Here is a 24362-nt window from a genome sequence, read left to right on the forward strand (position 1 = left end):
ATGAAATCACTTTCCTCTAATTCCATCTCACATCACAACCATTCATTAATCCCAAGGAGGAACTTTCAATTTGGTTGTGTATGAACATGAAAAAAACCATAAGCAGTCATTGGATTATACCGCCTTATCCAGAGTAACTAATATAAATGGACTCCACAACATTTCTCCTACTGGTGACAAGACCTTTGTCAAAAGGAGTATGAAAGGTTAGCGAGAAATCTATTGAGAAAACTGAGTACATGAAAACAAGAATAACACACACATATTACTATTCCAAATCTTGATATTATTTACTGACATATGACAGAAAAACTATAGGCATCAGGCTGGTGGGAGATGTTTTCATGCTTTGATTTCTCTGCTAATTTCTCTGATTTTGAAACATTGATTTCTCTGCTAATTTGCACGAACTCTGAATTTCTAAAATAAGTTCAACCACACTATGAATAACGATCCTGGTATGTCAACAATGAGAAGTGGTACTTCTATGGATGCAGTTTTCTGGTGGAGATTACATAATTTGCAATTCATGGGTCTGTCTCATATTTTAGTTAATACAAATCAATTGCATCTTGTATTTCTAAAATAAATTAATTACATTAATTTCCAAAATTAATGTAATATGTTATCTCTCAGATAATATATTACATTAAAAAAATAAATGAAATTATTTCTTTTCTTTATTTAAAAAATAATTAAATTCCAAAGATGTGGATAAAGGATTAAACTTAATTTATTATATTAAATTCCAAAGATGTTTCACATAGAATATCATTCCTGCATGCCAAGCACACAAAATCTTTTTCTTTGTTTTTTTTTTTCCTGTTTCTTCAAATTCCATGGCATGTACAAAAATATCTATTCACTAATTTTTTTTATTTTTATACAGCTACAAAGTTCAGTTACAAAATCAAATTAATATATTCACTACTGCTGGCATTTCAAATAATATTAACCTAATGAATGAATAACAGTTATGTGTATAGTAATAATAATGCCATACCTTGGCTTTTCAGATGTATTCATCTGCCTGACAACATCATCCATCCACAGCATCAGATCACGAACCATGTTGAGGAACCTGAAGAGGTCTCCTGTATCAACCAACTTACCTCTCCTTGCTTCACATAATGATAGTAACCATTGCCAGGCTCCCACCACTTCAGCTTCCCTATTAGTAATTTCTCTAGCTTTTTCACCAGCATATGCTGACTGAAGTTTAGATGATTCTTCTTGAATCTGTTGGACCTGCATAACATGAAAAAAAAGTTATCACTTAATTGATATTACTTATCTATATGCTTAATGAATATTACATGAAAGTTTCAAAAATGTGAGATTTTTTTTCTTTTTGTTACAATATTGAGAGACAAAGCTTAAGTTATTATTTTAATTGAATATTTTAATTAATGAATTAAAATTAAATAATCATGACTGCTTAAGAGTGAAATCTAGATAACTGGGAGAAGAACTCCACAGAGTCTGTAAGCAACAAGGAAAATCAAATGGAAATTCTGCCTTAATGTTGAATTCTCCTTTCCATATAGTATTGTTAATTGGTATCAGCTAGATACCAAAAGAATTGGGGCTAGTAATTGGGGACAGCTGTCCATGTGATATTCTGCATTGACTTAAACTACATACAAATTATGATGATATAACATAAGCAAATATTTAATTTGGCACAACCTTATGCAGCATGACAAGTCTGGCTGTCACTGACCTGGGTCTCTTGTGGAGACCAAGGTCAGTGATAAGTCAGCTAATGGAATAATGTTAACAGAAACAAAGACAGGCACAGCAATGTATAGAGCATCAACAGAAAAATAAGAATAATTATTAGCAGAAGAATTATGAAAATACCATATGTACATAACAAGTGCAAGGGCTAAAACATGCATAAGATTGTTAATTTAGGAAACAGGCTTCATAGAAAAGCTGGAGTAGCCATAGAATTGAACATTAAATCTTAAGATAAATTTGAATATGAAACAATTTTGAACAGAGCGATTTGGGCAGATTATAAGACAGGATATTTAGTGGGGTGTCGCTACAGACCAAGGAGCACAGAGGATGGGGACCAGGAGATGTTTAGACAGGCAGATGTTTAGTTGAGTTTGGCAAGTGCAAGAAGAATGATTGTTATGGGAGAGTTTAACTACAGCAGTATAAATTGGGGAGAGGAAGATGTATGTAGCAATAAGGGAATGGAATTTCTAGAATTCTTGATGGACAAATGTCTTAAGCAACATGTAATAGAGAAAACAAGAGGTTCGAGAGTTTTGGATTTGGTCATAGCATCAGAAGAGTTGATAATAACTGAGATGACATTTCTCCCACCAGTTGGAGAGAGTGACCATATGGTTTTGACTTGGGAGATGAATAGACATGCAGGAGTATCAAAGAGACGGGAATGTATATGGAATTATAAGGCAGGTGATTATAATAGTCTTAGATATCAACTTGGGAAAGTTTCAAAGAGGGAGGAATTGGAAGGTCGGGATATCATTAGTGCTTGGGAAATTGTGAAGAAATATTTGTTAGCAGCAATTGTAAGCTGTATTCCACAAGTGAAGAAGAGGACACAATTTGGAGTATATTGCATAAGGGCAGTAGCAGACTGGAAGTGTCTAATTATAGGCCAGATTGTGTGTCATTAGTACCTGTTAAGATCTTGGAGAAATTAGTGAGGGACCGTATACAGCATTGGCAGATGAGGGTAATGTTATATGTGAGAGTCAACATGGATTTGTGAAGGGACACTCTTGTTTTATCAATATGCTTGCCTTTTATAATAAAGTTACAAGAGCTGTGGATGAGGGAAAGGCATATACTCCCATTTTCTTAGACTTAGCAAAGACATTTGACAGGGTGCTACATGATAAGCTGATATTTAAGTTGCAGCACATGGGTCTGGATGTCAGATTGGTCAACTGGATTCAGGATTGGCTGTACGATAAGTATCAGAGTTGTATATGGTGGGGCAGTTTCAAGGAGGCAAAGGTTTACAAGTGGGGTCCCACAGGGCTCAGTACTGGTACCTATATTGTTTAACCTTTATATCAATGACATTATCAGTGGATTGCAGGGGGATATTCAGTTGTTTGTGAATGATGCAAAGCTGGGAAGGGTTATTAGTAATAGTGTAGATGTAGTAGTCTTGCAAGAGGATTTGAATGAGCTAGACAGATGGGCAAATGAATGGGGGATGGGGGTGTCAGCTTAATGCAGCAAAATGTGAGGTCTTGAGGTTTGGGAAACATCGATGGGACACTGCATACTCTATCGGCGGAGTTATACTGGAGAAAGTAGGGTAGACAAGAGATCTGTGGTTGATGATTGATAGAAAACTGAAATTTAGTGGACATATTGCAAAGGTGGTGAAGGTAACCCAGTGGATTGCTGCAATAATGAGAAGGACACTGACCTGCAGAGATAAAAGATATCAGACCACACTTGGACTATTGTTCTCAGATTTGGTCCCCAGGATTTGAAGGGGATAAATTAACTGTGGAAAGAGTACAAAGGCAGATAACAAAGATGGTTTCAGGACTGTACAATGTTAGTTATGAGGATTGGTTGAGGGAATGTGGACTGCAGAGTTTGGTGGATAGAAGGAGGAGAGGTGATATGATTGACACTTTTAAACTGTTCAGAAGTGGTTACAGGGTTGACACTGCGGAGCTCTTTCGCTTGGTTGAACAGCGGAAAGGAGTGATGACAAATGGCCATCCCTGGAAGTTATGAAAGGAAATTGTGAGCAAGAGAGTGAGGAGTGGTTTCTTTGCATGGAGGGTGGTTGAACCATGGAATGCAATGCCTGATAGAGTGGTGAGAGCAAGAACGGTCAAAGAGTTTAAGGAGTGGTATGATAGACTTTGTGTTTCCTAGGTGGGTCCTCCCACGATGATTCTTGATAGACTATGTGTTTTCTTAGGAAGGACCTCCCGTGATGAGTCTTTTGACTCCATGGAGGCCTGAATAATAATAATATGAAATGTGAAATTGGAAAATGCATTGGAAATTTCACTAACACACTACCTATAATGTGTTAGTGAAATGTGGATGAAGGTTCCAATAGAAGAATTCTTTGAGTTATTAGAGAGTGACGACATGGACAAAAAAATAAAATTGGTTAGTCTTGAATATATAAAAGAGGACAGTAGGAAATCAAAGAAATGTCATGGACATTTCTTTGATTGACTTCATAGTAAAAGAGTACTCAAAACACAAAAAGCATTAAACATGACACCATTGTAGATAGAAATATCTTCATATTATTCAAGTAAAAGATAAAGATAATGAACATGACTTAGTGAAGATATGACAGTGGAAAGAGGATTTGAAACAGAAAGTGACCGCAATCTAATTCTGAACAACAAAGTAGGTTATTGAAAAGGAGAAAGATGCAAAAGTTTAAAAAAAAGAAACAAAGTCATGCAGCTTTCAGATGCGAGTTGTGGATGCAAAATATAAAATTATTGGATAAAAATAAATAAATAAAGAAGTGTTAAAACAGGACCAAACATTAGAGAATGGGGTGAAAAAATTGACAAGCATCAAATAATTTAGCAAGGAAAACATAAAATAAAGTCTGAAAAAATACAAAAATCAAAACTTAGTGATGAACAGAGAAAATTAAAGAAATTGATAAGAAAAAAAAAATAGGGAAAAAAGAGGAAAATTTTATATATATATATATATATATATATATATATATATACAGGGTGTTCGGGATAAATTTGACATATTTATAATTAATTATATTTTTCCGTAAGTTACATGTATTAACACACACTTCTCTTCATTTAAAAGTTTGGACCCTTCTTCATTCATATACAAGATGTCAGAAAGGATGGATAGCTGGAACCCACCTGAATCATGGAAGAGAATAACTTGTATCATGATGATTCGTGCCCGCCATCAAAATAAGGATATTACGACTGCTGCCCAATGCTCCCTGAATACAGTAAAAACAATCAGGCATGAACTAGAGACTTGCAATGGTGACTACGAGGATGTAGCAAGAAGAAAGATCCCTAGCAGACGATCTGATTGCGTTCGTACAGCAGAATTCCTCGCAAATCTGCAGGAACAGGTGTTGAAGAACCCTGGCATTGGAATTCGGGCTTTGTTCGTGGAGTTGCTAACTGTAGTCAAGCCCTGGATAACAAGGGTAGCCAATGGTAGGCCGTATGTATGGCAGCAGGATTCGGCCCCTTGCCACACCTCTGGGAAAAGTCAAAAATGGTTGTCTGAAAATTTCTACGACTTCACCAGTCCAAATGTTTGGCCTCCAAACTCCCCAGACCTTAACCCCATGGATTATTTTGTATGGGGCGCAGTTGAAAAAGACACCAATCGCACTTCCAGTAATACAAAAGCCCAGTTAATGGATAAAATTAAAACAGTTTTTGCGCCCTTCCCAGGGAGACTGTAGCATCAGCTTGTTCGAGGTTCCGAAGCAGAATTGAAGCTGTGATCGATGCTAATGGTGGTTATTTTGAGTAAATCTTGTTGATAGTATTGTAATTAACTCTGCCTGTAATGTTTTTTTGTCAATTCATTAAATTTAATAGATACAAAGAAGATTTTCTTTTTCCTTACGAAACTGTCAAATTTATCCCGAACACCCTGTATGTAGAAAACAGAAATCATGGAAAGATTTTAGAATAAATACCAGAGATAAATATCAGGACATTACCAAAATGTTCTGAATGCTATTGAAAAAAAAAAAAAAAAAAGAAAGAAATAGGGGATAGAGTACCCTAAAAAATAAAGGATATTCTGGTTAAAAATGCTCTAATATAGAGACCAAGTATAAAAGTTTTAATGGCTGTATGAATAATTTGGAAGGCCTAATAAAAAGTTCAAATTTCAGATATTTAGAATAGAAGTCACATATTACCTGTCTATAGAAATAAAAATAAAATTGATTATGAGAATTATCTTGGGTTATCAAGACCATATTTTCAGATTACAGATCTCCTAGATCTGAATGAAATTGATATATATTATAAGGTGCCAAGAGGAACATCTCTTCAAAATACTATATAGTGGAAATGGGATATTCTCTCTCTCTCTCTCTCTCTCTCTCACAGCCTATAAGCAGTCAGAACTGAAGGATCTGCAGAAAGATGATGATTTCAAGAAAACCAGATATAAGAGAAGGATTATACATACAATCTCCAGTGTTATTTATACTCCACATACATCAAATTATGATCGAAGTGGCATTAAACCTAATGCAGAAATTTTGGATACACAAAATTCAGTTCATATGCAGATAATTTACACACCTACATAAATCCACTATAAATCCAGAACCTTAAACTAAATGGAATAATTGCTGCAACAAATTCAGCATCAAAATTAGCAATAAAGACAAAAACTACAAAAATAGATAGGAATATGGAAAATGTGAACTGTAAAGGTCAATGATCAACATATAAAATAAGTAAAACATTTCAGATATTGAGGCACACAATTTTTAACGAATATCGCAAATTAAATATGGAAATATTATCACGATCATCATCAAATTCCTGATATGTACCATGATGGATTGTGCAGAATACTGTAATAGTAGAACATGAAAAGTTTACATTATCAGTAACTTCTCATCAACAATTCTCCTTCAAAGTAATCTGCTATCCATCAGGACTCCAATATTGTCGGATCGTATATTCTGAACTTCTGCAGTGATTCACCAAGATCTTAGTTTTCCTCTGTGTCTTTTTCCTGCTATCCTGACATCAAATACCTCTTTTTCATAATTTACTCTCCCATTCTGTTTAAGTGACCATACTACCAGAGATTAGCTCTGCTCATACGTTCCTGAATGCTGCCAACGTCAAATATCATCCATATCTTCATACTTAATAGGACTCTCTACCGACAATGTTGTGTGTTCAAATTCCTAATTTTTCTCTCATAACTGTGATCCTCAGCCTTTGATCAACTATTTTATTTCTACAAATTAAAGATACCAAGAAATTATATACTTGATTTAATCCTTTATCATTATTATTATGGGCGACACCATGGAGCCCTTAAACTCATCGAGGGGGGGGGCCCTAAACGTCATGACCACACAACTATACGACATTCTCACAGCATCTATTTGCCTTGAACTCACTCACTGTCATAGCACCCACAACAGACTCTGGCAGCTTATTCCACTCATTTTCCACTCATTTACTCACATACTCGTACAAAGAAGCCTTGGTTTCTTTGTATGAGTTGCCCCAGTCCTGAAAATAGTTCAGGTGCAAACTTGTTTGCTTACACTTGGACAAAGGATTAAACCAAGTACAGCAAAACCCCGTTTTTACATTCCTGCAATTTATGTTTTCCTGCCATTTACGTCATTTTCCGTTGGTCCTGTATTAAGACCTATTCTTACGATATATTGTTTTCCCGCCATTAACAACTTGATGTGGACGTTATTTCCTGTGATTTGCATTTTTTTCTTGGGTGACAATACTAATACTGATTTTCGAATCAATTTCTGCAGAAATCTGCACATTTCTGTTCCCAGATGGCATTGCTTTCTGCTGTAGTTTCGTTTCCGTCCATCACTGTGACTTGCACGCTTTCAGTAGTGATGAGCGATACCGTGATTTTTCAATCACAGTACAAATTGAATTGCAGAATTTCTGCTACGTAATTTAGCATGTGATAGTTGCTTTCAAGTTGCAGTGGTGGATTCATGGAGAAAAAAGACAGAAAATGTATTTTGGTAGAAGAAAAGATGGCAATTCTGCGATGTGTAGATTGGCATGCCGGAACACATGTGCATTTAGCAAAAGATCTTGGACTCTCCATGTCCACTTTGAACACGATAGTAAAAAACAGGTCAAGCATTGAACTCAATGCAAAGCAATCTGGCACTATGTCAAAAAAAAAAAAAAAAGATTTTTTAAATAGATAAATGTAAGTAATTGAAAATTCATTTATTTTCAGTTATTACATTTTATAATCTAGTATGAAGACTCACATACTAGCAGTAAGTCATCTTTTAGCCTTTTTTTAAAAATGTTTTTTACATTTCCTGCTATTTACACTTTTTTCCATCAGTCCCCTGAAAAGTGTAAAAAAGAGGTTTTATACTGTATATAATTTCTTGGTATCTTTAATTTGTAGTATAACCAAGTAGAAAAGCTTCCAACTATTTTATTTCTAGCCCGATTCTCAGATTCATATGCAAAAAATGGTTTGAATATAGTCTTGTATACTGATAGTTTAGTGTTTGTTTTGAATAATTTCTTTGACTTTGGTTGAACCCTTACAATATCAGTTCTGCTTGCTGTATTGTTTATTTCCATATATAATTTGCCATCTTCACTAAAAATTGTGCCTAGTGCTGAAGTGTTTTACTTGTTCTAAAGGTTTCCCATTCAGGATGCAGCTGGTTTTTAATAATCCTGCCTATTTTCATGGTCTTTGTCTTTTTATTGTTAATTTTCATAAAAAAAATTGTTACAGCAGTGATTTAATCTAGTTAAGAAATCCTATAGACTCTTACTGGATTTATTTAATAGTATAACATCATCTGCATAAAGTAAAGAGCCAAAATTAACACCTTTAATTTTGATATAGGCAGGTAAGTGGGAGAACAAAGAGAGACAGAGAATGAGGGATGCAACATATAATAGGCTGAAAGAACACAACCAAAGTTGGGTTTAAGAGTCTTAAATGGCACCCCCTAGTGAGTTAAGTTGGATAGTCTTGGTTGTTGGGCTGAATATCTGAGGATTATTGCTTCCCAAATTTGGGGCAGTCTCATGCACCCAAATTTGTTGAGGTTTGGAAAGTTTTTCAGGGCCAGGGCAGATTCAATAAACAGCCTTTCATATTTGTATTTGCTGCAGTGTAACAGAGTGGCCTTCTTCCAGCATATCCTGTGGTGGTGTCCAAAGATGGTCAGCAAGTCCTGAGTGGCTGTATTGGTGGAACTGGATGTATGTGTTCAGAAATTCTAATATTGGCTGTCCTACCTGTCTGGCAATAGTAGGACAGTTTTTAACTTCAAGGGACCTGGTAGGTCTAGGAAATGTGACTGATCTTTGGTGGAGTGGATAAGGGATGCCAATTTCTGTGTTGTTTGTAAGTAGTTGTAAGGTTGTATTTCCTTAGGATTTTTGTCAATATTTTGGATGTGTTCTGGATATATGGAATGACAATAGATCTTGAGTAATCTTAATCTCTGCTGTGAAGGGGGAGGGGGGTTGTGGTTACAGTGTTTAATATTTCTTAGAATTTTGGGGGATTGTAGCCATTGGCTAAGAAAGTGTGGAGAATATGGTCAAGTTCAGTAGTTAGGGCAATGCTATCAGAACTGAAATTTTCCCCTGTTATATAGGGTTTTTATAATCCCATGTTTTTTGGGAGCAGCAGGTGTGACTGCTAGTGAATGTATCTACCTGTGTGTATTGGTTTTCTGTAAACAGGGAATGCTAGAAATCCATTAGGCTGGCGTGTAATCAGTGTGTCTAGGAATGATAAACTTGTTGTTTTCCTTTTCTAAGGTAAACTGGGTCCTGGAGTGTTGATTGTTTAGGTTAAGAAATTGTGGAGCATATCCAGGCCATGTGGCAAATGGAGAATACATCATCTACATAGTGTAGCCAGATAGTGGGTTTATGTGGGGCAGTTTAAAGTTTTTTCTTCAAACATGTTCTGCAAAGAAGTTGACCAAGGGTGGAGAAAGTGGGTAACCCCTGACTGTCCCCTTTATCTGTTTGTAAAATTTTCCTTGCCAAATAAAATAACTTAAGTTCATGGTAAACTGAAACACAGCTGAGATATTGGAGGAAATATGGCTTGGATGAGGTCTAAGGTATCTTTAAGTGGGACATTAGTGAATAAAGAGGAGACATCAAAACTGGCCATTATGTTAGTGTATTGGAGTGTGAGGTTTTCTATACTTGCTTTTGGGCTGAGTTTTTTTTATGTATGAAAGTGTGTTGCCTGTATATTGTGTGAGCACTCTTTGACTAAATGTTTAGCTAATTTGTATGTGGATGAATCAGTGCCATCCACAATGGGATAGAATGGACACATTATGTGTTTATGGATTTTTGGTAGTCCAAATATCTGAGGATCTAGAATTATAACTCTAGACCTCCCAATATCTCAGCCCTGTTTCAGTTTCCCACATTCCCTAGAACCTAATAGGTGTCTACCAGCTCCCTTACAGTTGCAAACTGTTCTACTATGGCCAAACAGACAGGACAGCCAGTATCAGAATTTCTGAACACAAGAACTACATCCGTTTCCACCAACACAGCCACTCAGGATTTGCTAACCATGTTTTGGACACCCACCACAGGATATATTGGAAGAAGGCCACTCTAATTACACTGCAATAAATAAATATGAAAGGCTGTTCCTCGAATCTGCCTCAGTCCAGAAAAACTTTCCAAACTTTAACAAATTCGGGTGCAAACTGCACAAGGAGGGTGTGAGCAGGGACATAAGGAGCAGGTTCTTTGCATGGAGAGTGGTTCGTGAGTTTTATGCATCTTGACATTGTGGTGAATGCAGATACACTGAATGAGTTTAAGGCACGGTTTGATGGGCTTGGAGTGTACCAGTATTTGCTTCCAATGATGAGTGTTTTGACTCCATGGAGTCAAAACACTCATCATTAAAACCGCTGGTTTATTATTATTAAAACACCTGGTTTTAATAATAATAATAATAATTACATTTGAAATATTCTATATCATCAATTCTTTGTGAAAATGTGACCACCTCATGGTTACATTTTCACAAAGGAACTAGCATTAGCTAGTTCCTTCCAGCGGTTTACACACATGCAATGCAAAAGCATTAAGCAATATTAAGAAACTACACTGCAAATCCAATATCAAGTGACAATACAAATGTGGAAGCATTTAGAAAGAATAGAAAAAAATGACACTTTTTGGGTGTTTTTTTTTATAAGTGCTTTAGTTCTTTCATTATTTGAATTTAAAACTTCAAAAACTGGAAGGATGTTTCTTGTTCATTATTTCTGTTGAGTAAAGCATAATATTCTACTCAGAAATGGAGCTATAGCAGGTCTAGTTGTTCCCCAGATGTTTGTGTGAAAGATGCATGAAGAATATAAGATACAGGCCAGAAGAGTGACTAGTATGGTAAGGAAGGCGAAACTGGAATATGAGAAGAGATTGGCCCTAAGAGCCAAAGAAAATCCTAGGGAATTTTTTAGCTATGTGGCCAGTAGGAGGAGAAATGACTGTGGAAGAATGATATTGTGGGATAAAAATGGGAATATAGTGACTGATGCAGAGAACATAGTATAATTGTTCAATGAACACTTTATTGGAGTATTTCATCCTGGAGGAGTCAATTTAAAACTAGATGGATAGGGCAGGTTTGAGGTTTAGAGGTACAAGAGGAGAGTGTGTTTCAAATACCGAGTATTCTGAATGTCAGTAAAGCTGTGGGACTGGATGGTATTTCACAACGAGTTTTGAGACAATGTGCTAGGGAACTGACAGTGCCTTTGACCTGGCTTTTCAATGAAAGTCTGGCTGTGGGAAAGGTGCCCATGAATGGAAGGAAGGTAAGATAGTGCCATTGCATAAGGGTGGTAGCAGACTGGAAGTGTCTGATTATAGGCAGTTTGTGTGTCATCAGTAGTTGCTAAGATCTTGGAGGAAAGCAGTGAGGGACCGTATACAACATTGGGCAGATGAGGGTAATGTTATCTGTGAGAGTCAACATAAATTTGTGAAGAGGTGCTCTTGTTTTAGCAATATGCTTGCCTTTTATAATAAAGTTACAAGAGTGTTAGATGAGGGAAAGGCATATACTGCCATTTTCTTAGACTTAACGAATGCATTTGACAGGTTGCCACATGATAAGCTGATATTCAAGTTGCAGCACATGGGTCTGGATGTCAGATTGGTCAACTGGATTCAGAATTGGCTATCCGATAGGTATCAGAGTTGTGTATGGTGGGGCAGTTTCAAGGAGGTAGAGGGTTACAAGTAGGGTATCACAGGGCTCAGTACTGGGACCTATATTGTATAACCTTTATATCTGTTACATTGTCAGTGGATTGCAAGGCGATATTCAGTTGTTTGTGGATGATGCAAAGCTGGGAAGGGTTATTAATAATAGTGCAGATGTGGTAGCCCTGCAAGAGGATTTGAAAAGCTAGACAGATGGGCAAGTGAATGAAGGGTGTTGGTTTAATGCAGCAAAATGTAAGGTCTTGAGGTTTGGGAAACATCGATGGGACACTGCATACTCTATGGGAAGAGTTATACTGGAGGAAGTAGGGTAGACAAGAGATCTGTGGTTGATGATTGATAGAAATCTGAAATTTAGGGGACATATTGCAAAGGTGGTGAAGGTAACATAGAGGATTGCTGTAATAATGAGAAGGACACTGACCCTGCAGAGATAAAAGGGTAATCATTCCGTTGTATAAGACTCTAATCAGACCACACTTGGACTATTGTTCTCAGATTTGGTCCCCAGAATTTGAAGGGGATAAATCAACTGTGGAAAGGGTACAAAGGTGGATAACAAAGATGGTTTCAGGACTGTATAATGTTAGTTATGAGGATCGGCTGAGGGAATGTGGACGGCAGCGTTTGGTGGATAGAAGGAGAGGTGATATGATTGACACTTTTAAACTGTTGAAAGGTGGTTAACAGGGTTGACACTGGGGAGTTCTTTCGCTTGGTTGAACAGCGGAAAGGAGTGATGACAAGAGGCCATCCCTGGAAGTTATGAAAGGAAACTGTGAGCAAGAGGGTTAGGAGTGGTTTCTTTGCATGGAGGATGGTTGAACCATGGAATGCATTGCCTGATGGAGTGGTGAGAGCGAGAACCGTCAATGAGTTTAAGGAGTGGTATGATAGACTTTGTGTTTCTTAGGGGGGATCTCCCTTCGATGAGTCTTGATAGACTTGGTGTTTCTTAGGAAGGACCTCCCACGATGAGTCTTTTGACTCCATGGAGGCCTGGATAATAATAATAATAAAAAAATATATATATATATGGAAAGTAAGGCATGAAAATAAAAAGATATGCTAACTGATGTTTATTAAAAGAATTACAATTACAACATACTTTTAAAATTCACAGTCAACTCTGATAGTGAGCTGTAGGGAATAAAGGAACCATTTGTTATAATGAACGATTTGCTATAGTGAATTTCCTATAGAACAGCATTTATGCTACAAGGCTTTAACAATTATTAACATTAACAACTATAACAAATTTTGGTAATTTGTTATATTGAGTGACTTCCTTTGCAATAAGCTATAGTGAAATTGTACTACATTCTACACTTTTATACAGAATAGTATAAATTAATACTTACTGCCATACCCAAGGTTTGAAGATCATGTTCAAAACTAGCATGCTTTCTTTGTAAGCTGGACACACTAACTGCATCTCTACCAAGTTCATCAGACATAGAGTTTTGTTTCTCCTAATGATGTGGGGGGAGAGAAAGAAGGGAAAGTGAGAAATTAAGTTGAATTCAATTTATTGTTCTGTGTTTTAAAAGCACCAGCAAAAGTATCTTACTCATAACAGTTTTAGATATTATTATGATTACGACTGTTATTATTAAGAACATCAGACCTCCATGGAGCCAAAAGACTTATCACAGAGTTCTTCACTGTCACAAATGCTTTAAAAATTCATTTACCATTTCACTAACTGCACTCAGGTAACATTCTGCTCACAGCCACTCTCCATACAAAGAACCATCTCATTTTCATTCTCTTTTATCTCTTCATCTTCTTTCTCACAACCTCATAAGATTTCAAGTATAGCCTCTTGTTATACTCCTGTCTTCCTCCATTGTATGAAAAATCAACTCCACATTAATCTGGTAAGAATCCCCTGACCAACGTATATGTCACACTCATCTCCCCCAACTCCCTATTCACAAGGCTCTGCAACTGATATTCCCTCAAATTGTCTTCATATCCTACATTCCAAAGACTCAGTACCCTCTAACCAATCTTCTTTGGACCCTATTCAATATTTTTTCATCCCCTTGAAAAATGAGACGACCAGATTTATGCACAATAGTCCATATGCAACTTGATCAAGGCTTTTATATAATGGAACCATAATCTCTTTGCTTCTACATGTCAAGGTTTTCATCATTGCTGTAATCTACTGAGATATCCTCACATTTTCATCAATGTGGCCCCTAAAGTTCAGGTCCCTAATCACCACCACTCTAAGATCTCTCATCTCTTCCATCTCCTTCAAAATTTCCCCACTAATTATATTTCTGCATCTCTGTTTCTTCAGTCTATGATAAACTAATGCTCTGCAATACTGAACTGGTAGCTCCACTCTCTTGCCTACTCACAACAGTTTATTCTGATCCTCTTGCAAGGTCACAAGATCTACTACTCACAGTTCTTCACAACTTTGCATCATCTGCACAGAGCTGCATATTTTCAGTTAAGCCTGTCCCAATATCATTAACACAACATCTCAAAACAATTCCCTGCAGTGCATCACTATATGTTTCATCTCAGCATTTCTTAGACCTCCTACCAAACAGCAAAGGCCAGCCTATCAGAGCTCAATAGAAGGCATACTTTTTTTAGGACTTTGGCTTTCAGTCTAATATTCCACTTAACCTTTGCATGGTTTTTGTGTGTTTTTATAATTCTTATATTGTATCCACATGTGACTGAGACAACACAGTGGAACCATTAAGCCTCTGTTTAATACATTCCGAGTCAGTCTTTGCTATCTTCATTCTATTAAACCATAATATGATCTCCAACCATCACTTAAGCCTAAATCCACAAGTCTAAAGATATCACAGTCAAGAATAGTTTAATCAAAAAGAATTTTCATATTTCTTGTATGTTTCTCCATTTAAATTCATTTGTTTCTTTATGTGGGAACACAGTGGGAGCAATGATTAATCCACATCCTGAAAGTAATCTAGCAGCTATTTTACCTATTGTAATTAATAGCCTTGCTCTTTTCTCTATATTTCACCAACACAATTCCATATGTTAGGTATTTACTTCCTACTATGCTATTTAAGTCTTCAAAATCCAACTTTCCTTTTATCTTTTCAGTTGCATCTCTCTAATTGGCTCTTCCCTACTAATACTTTCAGTATGTACAAATAAGTACAAATAGGTTGTATTTTCCAATTTCCCATTATGAAATTTGCTCACACCACTACGTGGATCTTCCATTCTAGTTGAGTACTACAGAAGTAGCTCATCTATATTAGTCTTCTTCATCTCAGTAACTCCAGTTATATTGACATGGTATATCTGTAATTGCTCTACTAGCTTCATCACTTCTTCATTAATGGTTTTTCAAGTGCTCTTAAATTCTGTTAAGTTTGCAGTTGTTCCAGTAACTTGGTGAATAGTGATACATCAGATACTGATGTATCACTATTCACCAAGGAATAGTGATACATCAGTATCTGATGTATTACTATTCCTTGGTTCATCTACCAAAAACACTGGTGAAGGTCTTGTTTAACTAGGCAATGCCCATCCAGTATGACATTTGATTATGTTCTACCATATTATTATTTTCTTTATTTATTTTTTTCTGCATTTAAGTTTACAGAATACAAATGGAAATTCAGTATTTAACTGAAATTTCATCTAAATACTGAAATTTTCATATGTTCATCCCCTCCTCATTTGTTCAGTATTCAAATAAGGCACATCACAATGAGTAGAGGAGGAGGACCAAACACTGAAACTTCTGATGCAACATCCAATTATCACCTTCCATTACAAATTTTGTAGTTTGCTTTCTAGGTCAGAAGCTCTCAACAGTTCACATTCTAATTACAGACTATTTGGAGGTTTCCTTCAGTTATTAGCTTTGACTCTTAGTGATCCCTAAAAGATTTATTAAGTCATTCATCATACAGGCAAATCGGCCATGACAAATGCTACAACATTATATGCAAATAAAAATGCCACAGATATGTAAACATTGCTGCAGTTCTCTTTTCACACAAACATAATTAGATAACTAATACTCTCAGTCCACAGAAACTCAAAATAAAAGTATGCTTTCCCCTCCTTGCATTATGATTCCTTATTTATTGAACACTTAGGATATTGAATAAATATGATATTCATGTTTTCTTTAGCTCCATGAAAAATCAGCAATAAAACTTTGTTGTTTAGTATAAGAAGAGTGAGCAAAAAAAGTGCCTTGCAAAATATTTTCACTTCATTCATGTCAAAACATCTATCAAGAAGTATATTAGATTATATCTCATCCCCAGTAAATAGTTAATTGTAGACAACCATGAAGCACTAACATCAGACATAAACTATGTCCTGTCCTTCTCTGATTTTCTTAGTGAAGCTGCTATTTTATATAGAAATTTGTTTAAGTATATAAATGCACACAAAGAAAATAAACACAAAAAATATAAAGTGTTCTGTTATCTTTTTATCACATTTGTCTTTTGCAGTGATATTAAAAATAAGTTAAATGGTTAAATCTCATTATTTCTAACATTCATAGGAGTATGAATTCGCTTACCATAATACGTCCATAGAGGTCTTTGCAATCATGGAAAAATTTATGTAACTCCCAAGAAGCAGCCAACATTTGTGTACGAGTGTCAATCAACTCCAGAAGATCAGCCCAGGCTTCATTAAGAGTATCTTTCCATTCTGCTATGGTTGCACTGTCTGAGTGACGTGATGCTATTAAATGGTCAGCATTTTCATTTACTGTTGATACACGCTCTGTACCAGTAACCTCAGTATCTCTTGCAAATTCCTTGAATCTGTCTCGCAGCATCTGCAAAAAACAAGATTTAAAAATGAAATGAAACCATGATAATAAATTATCATGTGCAGTTTGAAAAAGTCAGTCATTGTGTTTCTTTAAATATCTATCCTTATATAAAAGTTTACTTCTACTTACTGTAACATGATCATAATCTTGACCAAGTTCATGAGAACCAGCCACAACCTCCCTTTCAGCTATCCACTGCATGATATCATCTACCTCTCTGTTCAGTGAAAATAATTTTAATGCCTCATCCAATTTTCCTCTTCGCTCAAGAGCTAAGTCTTTGAGACCAGCATAGAGCTTGTCCACCTGTGATTGCCTCACAGCTATTTGATCTCTATAAGGAAAACATCATTTTCTTTGTAAATACACAAAATAATTCAAATGATAAATTCACTTAATAATTAATTAATTTTTAAAATGTTTTTTGTGCTTCATACTTCTTTTATCATACTAATATATTACAAATACAGAAATAGTACAACTGTCTAACTTTTCGAAATTATATTAACAGACTATAGAAGAAGCAAGAGAGTTACACTTTAGCATATATGTGGTGGGGAGAGCAAATGCAGTATTAAAGAGGGAAAAATGCATATTAGATTGAAAGATATATGCACTTAGTAGCTTGAGGTCTCTCACCTTCCCATAAAAGGACAGCAGTGACAACTATCTTAAGGATTGATGAAAAAGGAGTGTTGGTAGCTTGCTCCACCTTTGCAAGGAGTTGCCTGGTGTTTTACCGCTTTGCCCCAGTCCTGAAGATACTTTCAGGTGCAAACTTTGTTTGCACACACTTGGATAAAGGATTAAACTAAATTTATTATAGTCTGACCAAGTGAAAATTAAACTTTCAACATCTTTCTCTAAATCCAGAGTAATTTAATAAAAAGGTGGCACACCGTTTGGCACAACTCCTATAGGGGGAGATGACCTTGCTAATGCTTCTGCCTTGGTATCTCCACTTGGGCCTGGCTCCCACTGAAGAGACCCTTCCCTTAATGCATAACATTATACATATCCACAAGGAGATGTGTTTTGCATTGTGGGAGATACTGAGATAGGAGAGTTGGTAGCTTGCTTCACCTTTGCAAGGAGTCGTCTGGTGTTTTACCACTTTGCCCCAGTCCTGAAGATACTTTCAGGTGCAAACTTTGTTTGCACACACTTGGATAAAAGATTAAACTAAATTTATTATATTAAGGATTAATACTTAACTATGCTAATCCCTTATCGAAAATGAAAGGTAAAAGAAATGGTATAATCAAAGGGAATATTCCAGACTTACCAACAATAAGGCTCATACGAGAATCATATACATCATATTACAGAACAAAAAATAAATAAATAATAAAATAAATTACTGTGTTTATTCACCCAAATTCTTGAAATAAGTGAAACATGGCTGAATGAAGATAACATTCTGAGAGGAAGAGAAATGAAGGGTATAATGTTTTTCACAAGGACAGAAAGGACAAGGTGGGAGGGAGAGTGCTGCTGATGTTAGTCAAGGAATTATGTCCACATACAGTAGATATGAAAGAATGAAATAGTGACAACAGTTTGAGGCAGTGAGGTGCAGATCGACAGGAAGAGATATTTAGTTGGATGTTGATATAGGTCAGAGATGGTGGAGGGTAGTGATGAAGAAATGTATAAGCAACTTGGGATAGTGAACAAGGGAAGAGTGATTATTATGGATGATTTTAGTTATGATAGTACAGACTGGAACAAAGAAATTGCATTTATTATTATTATTATTGTCCTAAGATCCAATGAAGTCAAAGACTCATCTAGGAAGTCCTTTTGTCATATACATTGCTCATCATACCTTGCCTTAAACACATTCAAATTCTCTGCAGACACCACACTCTCAGGCAAGGCATTCCAATCATTTACAACTTATGCATCATTTTTATTGTTGAAATTCAGGATAAGATATATTCATGATAATTATCCTCATAAACAAGTTACTGTTCTGCCAAACTGGTTGATCAAGTGGTTAGCACATTCATTCGCCACTTAACAGGCTATAAGTTCAAATCCTGCTGTTAATGGATATGGATGTGTGCAACTGTCTTTAGATGGAAGATGAATTTCATCATCCATAGGAGACTACTGCCATGCTTATTAGGGGCCTGAAAGATGTTTGGTATCTTAACCAGGATTTCCTGACTATGTAAAAAAATAATTAAAAGAAAAAACAAATCCTTAGCCCATCCACAGTATGAATGTACTATAAGTTTACCAATACCTTTTGTATATGAAAACTACATAAAAAAAAGGCTTTTAAAAGCTTCAAAGTTATTTGCATAAAGGATAAACAATGTTGAAAATAATCACTTCTCTGTTCTGCACTTTCAGTAGAAAAATGAATAGTACTATGATAATTTCTGGATAAATATAAGAAGCATGTTGTTACTTTTTGATATGAAACATCTTTATGTGAAATATTTTTATGAAACATCTTTACATCACACAGGAGTGTAGTTGGAAGACGTGTCATAAAATTGATGACGAATGAATGTCATTGCCAGGAAGTAACTACTGTGACAATGCATGTGGTACCTATACAAGTATCTGAGACCTCGCCTTCTCTCTAATAAATGAGAATTACAGAAAACCATGTGACCTGCTAAACAGTCACATGCCTGATGCCACATCTATTGTTTCAGCCACATGGCACCACACTAAAGTGATGACAAAATACTACACACTTAAGACAGAAAACAAAAAATTTTCAGGGAAAAAAAACCGAAAAACCAACAAAAAATACAAAACATCACACAAAACACATCACATAAATCACAAAACATAAAAAACAATTAAAAATAAAAGGACAGCATTAAGAAAAAACATTCAAGAAAACAAATACAATATACATTACATAATACAAAGCAAAACATACCTTCATTTCATGATGTTTTACACATAACTGCAACACAGTTACTAGTAAAACATAGATATAGCGGTCATTTCACGTTGAATGCACCAGTTCTCGTCGATCACCAAAGTTAAGCAGCATTGAGCTTAGTTAGTGCTTGGGAGGGTAACCACCTGGGAACACTGAGTACCTCTGGCATGCTTTGATTTTTGGGAAAGGTGCCTAGGGAATGGAATGATGGTAAGATAGTGCCATTGCATAAGGGCAGTAGCAGACTGGAAGTGTCTAATTATAGGCCAGTTTGTGTGTCATCAGTAGTTGTTAAGATCTTGGAGAAATTAGTTAGGGACCGTATACAGCATTGGCCATACGAGGGTAATGTTATCTGTGAGAGTCAACATGGATTTGTGAAGGAGTGCTCTTGTTTTAGCAATATGCTAGCCTTTTATAATAAAGTTACAAGAGCAGTAGATGAGGGAAAGGCATATACTGCCATTTTCTTGGACTTAGCAAAGGCGTTTGACAGGATGCCGCATGATAAGCTGATATTTAAGTTGCAGCACATGGGTCTGGATGTCAGGTTGGTCAACTGGATTCAGGATTGGCTGTCCGATAGGTATCAGAGAGTTGTGCATGGTGGGGCAGTTTCAAGGAGGCAGAGGATTACAAGTGGGGTCCCACAGGGCTCAGTACTGGGACCCATATCGTTTAACTTTCATATCAATGACATTGTCAGTGGATTGCAGGGGGATATTCAGTTGTTTGCGGATGATGCGAAGCTAGGAAGGGTTATTAATAACGGTACAGATGTGGTAGCCCTGCAAGAGGATTTGAATAAGCTAGATAGATGGGCAAATGAATGAGGATATCAGTTTAATGCAGCAAAATGTAAGGTCTTGAGGTTTGGGACACATCGATGGGATGCTGCATACTCTATTGGAGGAGCTATACTGGAGGAAGTAGGGTAGACAAGAGATCTGTGGTTGATGTTTGATAGAAACCTGAAATTTAGTGGACATATTGTAAAGGTGGTGAAGGTAACACAGTGGATTGCTGTAATAATGAGAAGGACACTGATCACAGAGATAAAAGAGTTATCATTCTGTTGTATAAGACTCTGATCAGACCAAACTTAGACTATTGTTCACAGATTTGGTCCCCAGGATTTGAAGGGAATAAATTAACTGTGGAAAGAGTACAAAGGCAGATAACAAAGATGGTTTCAGGACTGTACAATGTTAGTTATGAGGATCGGTTGAGGGAATGTGGACTGCAGAGTTTGGTGGATAGAAGGAGGAGAGGTGATATGATTGAGACTTTTAAGCTGTTCTGAAGTGGTTACAGGGTTGACACTGCGGAGCTCTTTCGCTTGGTTGAACAGCGTGAAGGAGTGATGAGAAGGGGGCCATCCCTGGAAGTTACGAAAGGAAACTGTGAGCAAGAGGGTGAGGAGTGGTTTCTTTGCATGGAGGGTTGTTGAACCATGGAATGTATTGCCTGATAGAATGGTGAGAGCAAGAACGGTCAATGAGTTTAAGGAGTGATATGATAGACTTTGTGTTTCCTAGGAGAGACCTCCCACGATGAGTCTTGATAGATTTTGTGTTTCTTAAGAAGGACCCCACGTGATGAGTCTTTTGACTCCATGGAGGCCTGAATAATAATAATACAATTACTACAAATGTCTCAACAAAATGTTCAAAATAGTTCAGACACAATGGACAATAAAGAGAGTTAACTTACTCTGTATAATATGTTAGATCATCTAGGAGGTGTTCTAGTGAGTTAACTGTGTAATTATTTACAAGAACACAGGGGCAAAAGATCAGAATGAGTAAAACACGCTGCATAGTATTCTGCACTGTGTAATATTCAAGCAATGAACAGAAACAATTCCTCATTTCACGCTATTGTTCTTCTAACCCAGATAAACTTTGCCACTGTTCAGATAAGTCATCAAGGAAATATCATCATCATCATGTCTATCAAGGATTTAGGCCTAGAGTGGTCTGTTCCAGCCTTAGAAGTCATGGTTGAATCTTTTAAAGGACGTCCTGGTTTTTTTTTTACTAATGGCTTGTACTATAAGGCTTGTTTTGGTAATTTTTCTGTTTTCATTCTTTGAATATGTTCCATCCATGTATGTTTACTTTTGTGAGGTCGCTAGTGAATGTGGCGGTTGTGTTGAGTTATGCCAGAAAACGTGTTTTTAAACTAAAGTATAGTGTGAATTTTTGTCTCAAATTGTGCTGCAGTTGTGTTTTGGTTGGATACAAGTGTCCTTCAGTGATGTTATTGTTTGAAACTCTGTTGTATACATTGTGTTTTCACTGCTGTTTAACCACTTTAGCATCTAAAGATGTCATCCAACAAGAGACGTACGTCAGGACCTCGGAGGACTTCTATACGAAAGTCTGGCTCTGCGTTGGATTTTTATGTATTTATATGTATGCACCGAAGAATGTGAAGGATCTGTGGACTGTTTGGCTAAATGAGAAGAATGAAAATGTCTACCTATGTGAGAAGTGTCGGGATAGGCTGGAGAGATTAGGAATGGAAGCAGATGTCGGGACCATAGTGGGAGAACTTCGGCAGGAGTTCCTGAAAATGAAAAGTGACCTTCATCTTCTGCAAGAGGAATTGAAAGTGCTCAGTAAGGAGGTTCTGGAAATTAAAATTGAGTTAAATGTGTTGAATAGAGAAATTAGGACTATGAATATTTCTTTAGCTGAAGTAACTAGAACAGGATTAAGTATGGGAGTGATTGGGAGTCAACAGATGAAAGCATAAGAGGTCTAGAAGAAACAAGATGTTGTGAGAGTGAGGGAGTAAATAAAAGAGCACTGAGTAATGAAACTGGGAGAGTCATCTTGAATAGCGTAGAAAATGAGGCCGTGAGTGACGCTTGTTTGGGCTTGAATGAAGTTATGAGTGGTAAAATATATGGTGATTCTATGATTAAGGGTATGAAGAGCGGTATGCCTGAGGAGTGATTGGCTGGTGGAACAATAGAGAAAGTAACTTTAGCAATAAAGAGAGAGCATGATGCAGAAAAGATGATAGTTATGGTGGGTACAAATGATCTGAGTGGTAGTATAAATCGGGTACCAAAAGATTTAAGAACATTGTTAGATATCATGAAGAAGAAAATGTGTCAATGGGAGGATAGTGTGTGTGTGTGCTGCCTCATTTTGACAATTATGAGTTAAGTAAATGAGTGATGATAATGAATGATATGATTGCAAGAATGTGCATAAAAAGAAGTCTGGAATTTGTTGATGTCTGGAGTGTGTTTGAAGGCAAAAGACAGATGTATGCAAGAGATGGGTTGCATCTGAACATGGAAGGTCATAAGCGATTGAAGAAGTTACTGTTTTCCGAACAAGTTGAAGTAATTGGGCAGGGAAAGCAAAATTGAAAAGGTTGAGTGTAAGAGGGAGAAACTTAAGCAGTGATTGTATATTTGTTGATCCTTATTCACGGAATAAATTGCAGAATAGAGTGGATAAAAATTGGCATGGATGGGACTACTGAAATTAGTGACATGTATATCAGTTCTAAAGATGGTACAAGAACTAAAGGGAATCTGCAATTTTTGTATACTAATGCAAGAAGCATTCGAAATAAGAGGGAAGATTTTTGGCATTAGTCAGTGCAATCTCACCAAAAGATGTAGGCATTAGTGAAACTTGGCTGTCAGCAGAAGATGTGGTCACTGGAAATGAATGTGATGGGTACGGTATTTTCAGTACACATCACATTCATCACATACGCATCACATTTCGGTACATTTCAGTACTGTTGATAATAGCTGATGAATTGCAGCCAAAGAAAGTAGTATATCAAGTTTCACACCAGACCACCTCAAATGAATGACAGTTCATTTGAGGTGGTTTGGTGTGAAATAGTGACCAACGTAACCAAATATACAGTTGGTTGCTGCTATAGGCCAGGGGGTACGGGATGATATTGAATTCATGCATCAGCAAATTAGTGCAATAAGTGCAGGGTTAGTGATTATTATGAGGGATTTTAATTAAAGAACTACAGGTTAGGCAATTATAACAAGCTTTGAAGTGAGCTTGCAGCCATCCCATGGCAGAACATATTCCAGGGAAAAGATGTTAGCAGTGCATAGGAAAAAATCAGCAGGTATCTGAGGAAGGTAATATCAGATTGTGTCCCCATGGTCAGGAAGACAAACAAGGTAGGCGTTAGATGGATGAGTAGTAGTATCAAGCTTGATCTGCAAAAAAAAGAGCAAAATGTTATAGAGAATTTACAAGGAGAAAGGCGATCAGTATACCCATGAGCAGTATAAGGCTCAAGCTAGGAAGGTTACCAGCATAGTAAAAAAAGCTAAATCAGATTACGAGAAGACCTTAGCCAAGGAGATCAAGGGAAATCCCAAAGAGTTCTTCCACTATGTGGCAAGTAAAAGGAAGAATAACTTCGGAAGGATAACTTTAGTGGGTGCTGATGGTATTGAGGTGAAAAATTCAGATGTAATAGTAGAGTTACTGAGTGATCACTTTTAAAAACTCTATCACCCAAGCAAGGATATCTCTGTATCTATAGTAGCAATAACTAATGTGAGAATTGAAGTTAAAAAATCAGAGGTACTTAGTATATTGCAAAATTTAAATGCGAACACTGCTGTAGGTTTAGATTGAATATAAGC

At 36.5% G+C, this 24362-nt stretch overlaps 1 protein-coding gene across 7 annotated transcripts in view; it reads right to left on the reverse strand.

The window, feature by feature from the left end:
- Positions 1–24362, reverse strand: part of LOC150095089 (spectrin beta chain-like) — a 577773-nt gene that overhangs the window by 170043 nt on the left and 383368 nt on the right. For all 7 annotated transcript variants that reach the window (XM_090411296.1, XM_090411299.1, XM_090411298.1 and 4 more), the window contains exons 33-36: positions 16930–17134; positions 16540–16803; positions 13349–13459; positions 1004–1248 (exon numbers count right to left, since the gene is read on the reverse strand). In XM_090411296.1, the coding sequence (XP_090267422.1) occupies positions 1004–1248; positions 13349–13459; positions 16540–16803; positions 16930–17134 (825 nt within the window). The remainder of the gene's footprint in view (positions 1–1003; positions 1249–13348; positions 13460–16539; positions 16804–16929; positions 17135–24362) is intronic.

This window comes from Typopeltis vanoorti, chromosome 21 (genome assembly GCF_054136105.1).
Source record: "Typopeltis vanoorti isolate ZY-2024b chromosome 21, IOZ_Tvanoo_1.0, whole genome shotgun sequence".
In the NCBI taxonomy this organism is placed as follows: Eukaryota; Metazoa; Arthropoda; class Arachnida; order Uropygi; family Thelyphonidae; genus Typopeltis; species Typopeltis vanoorti.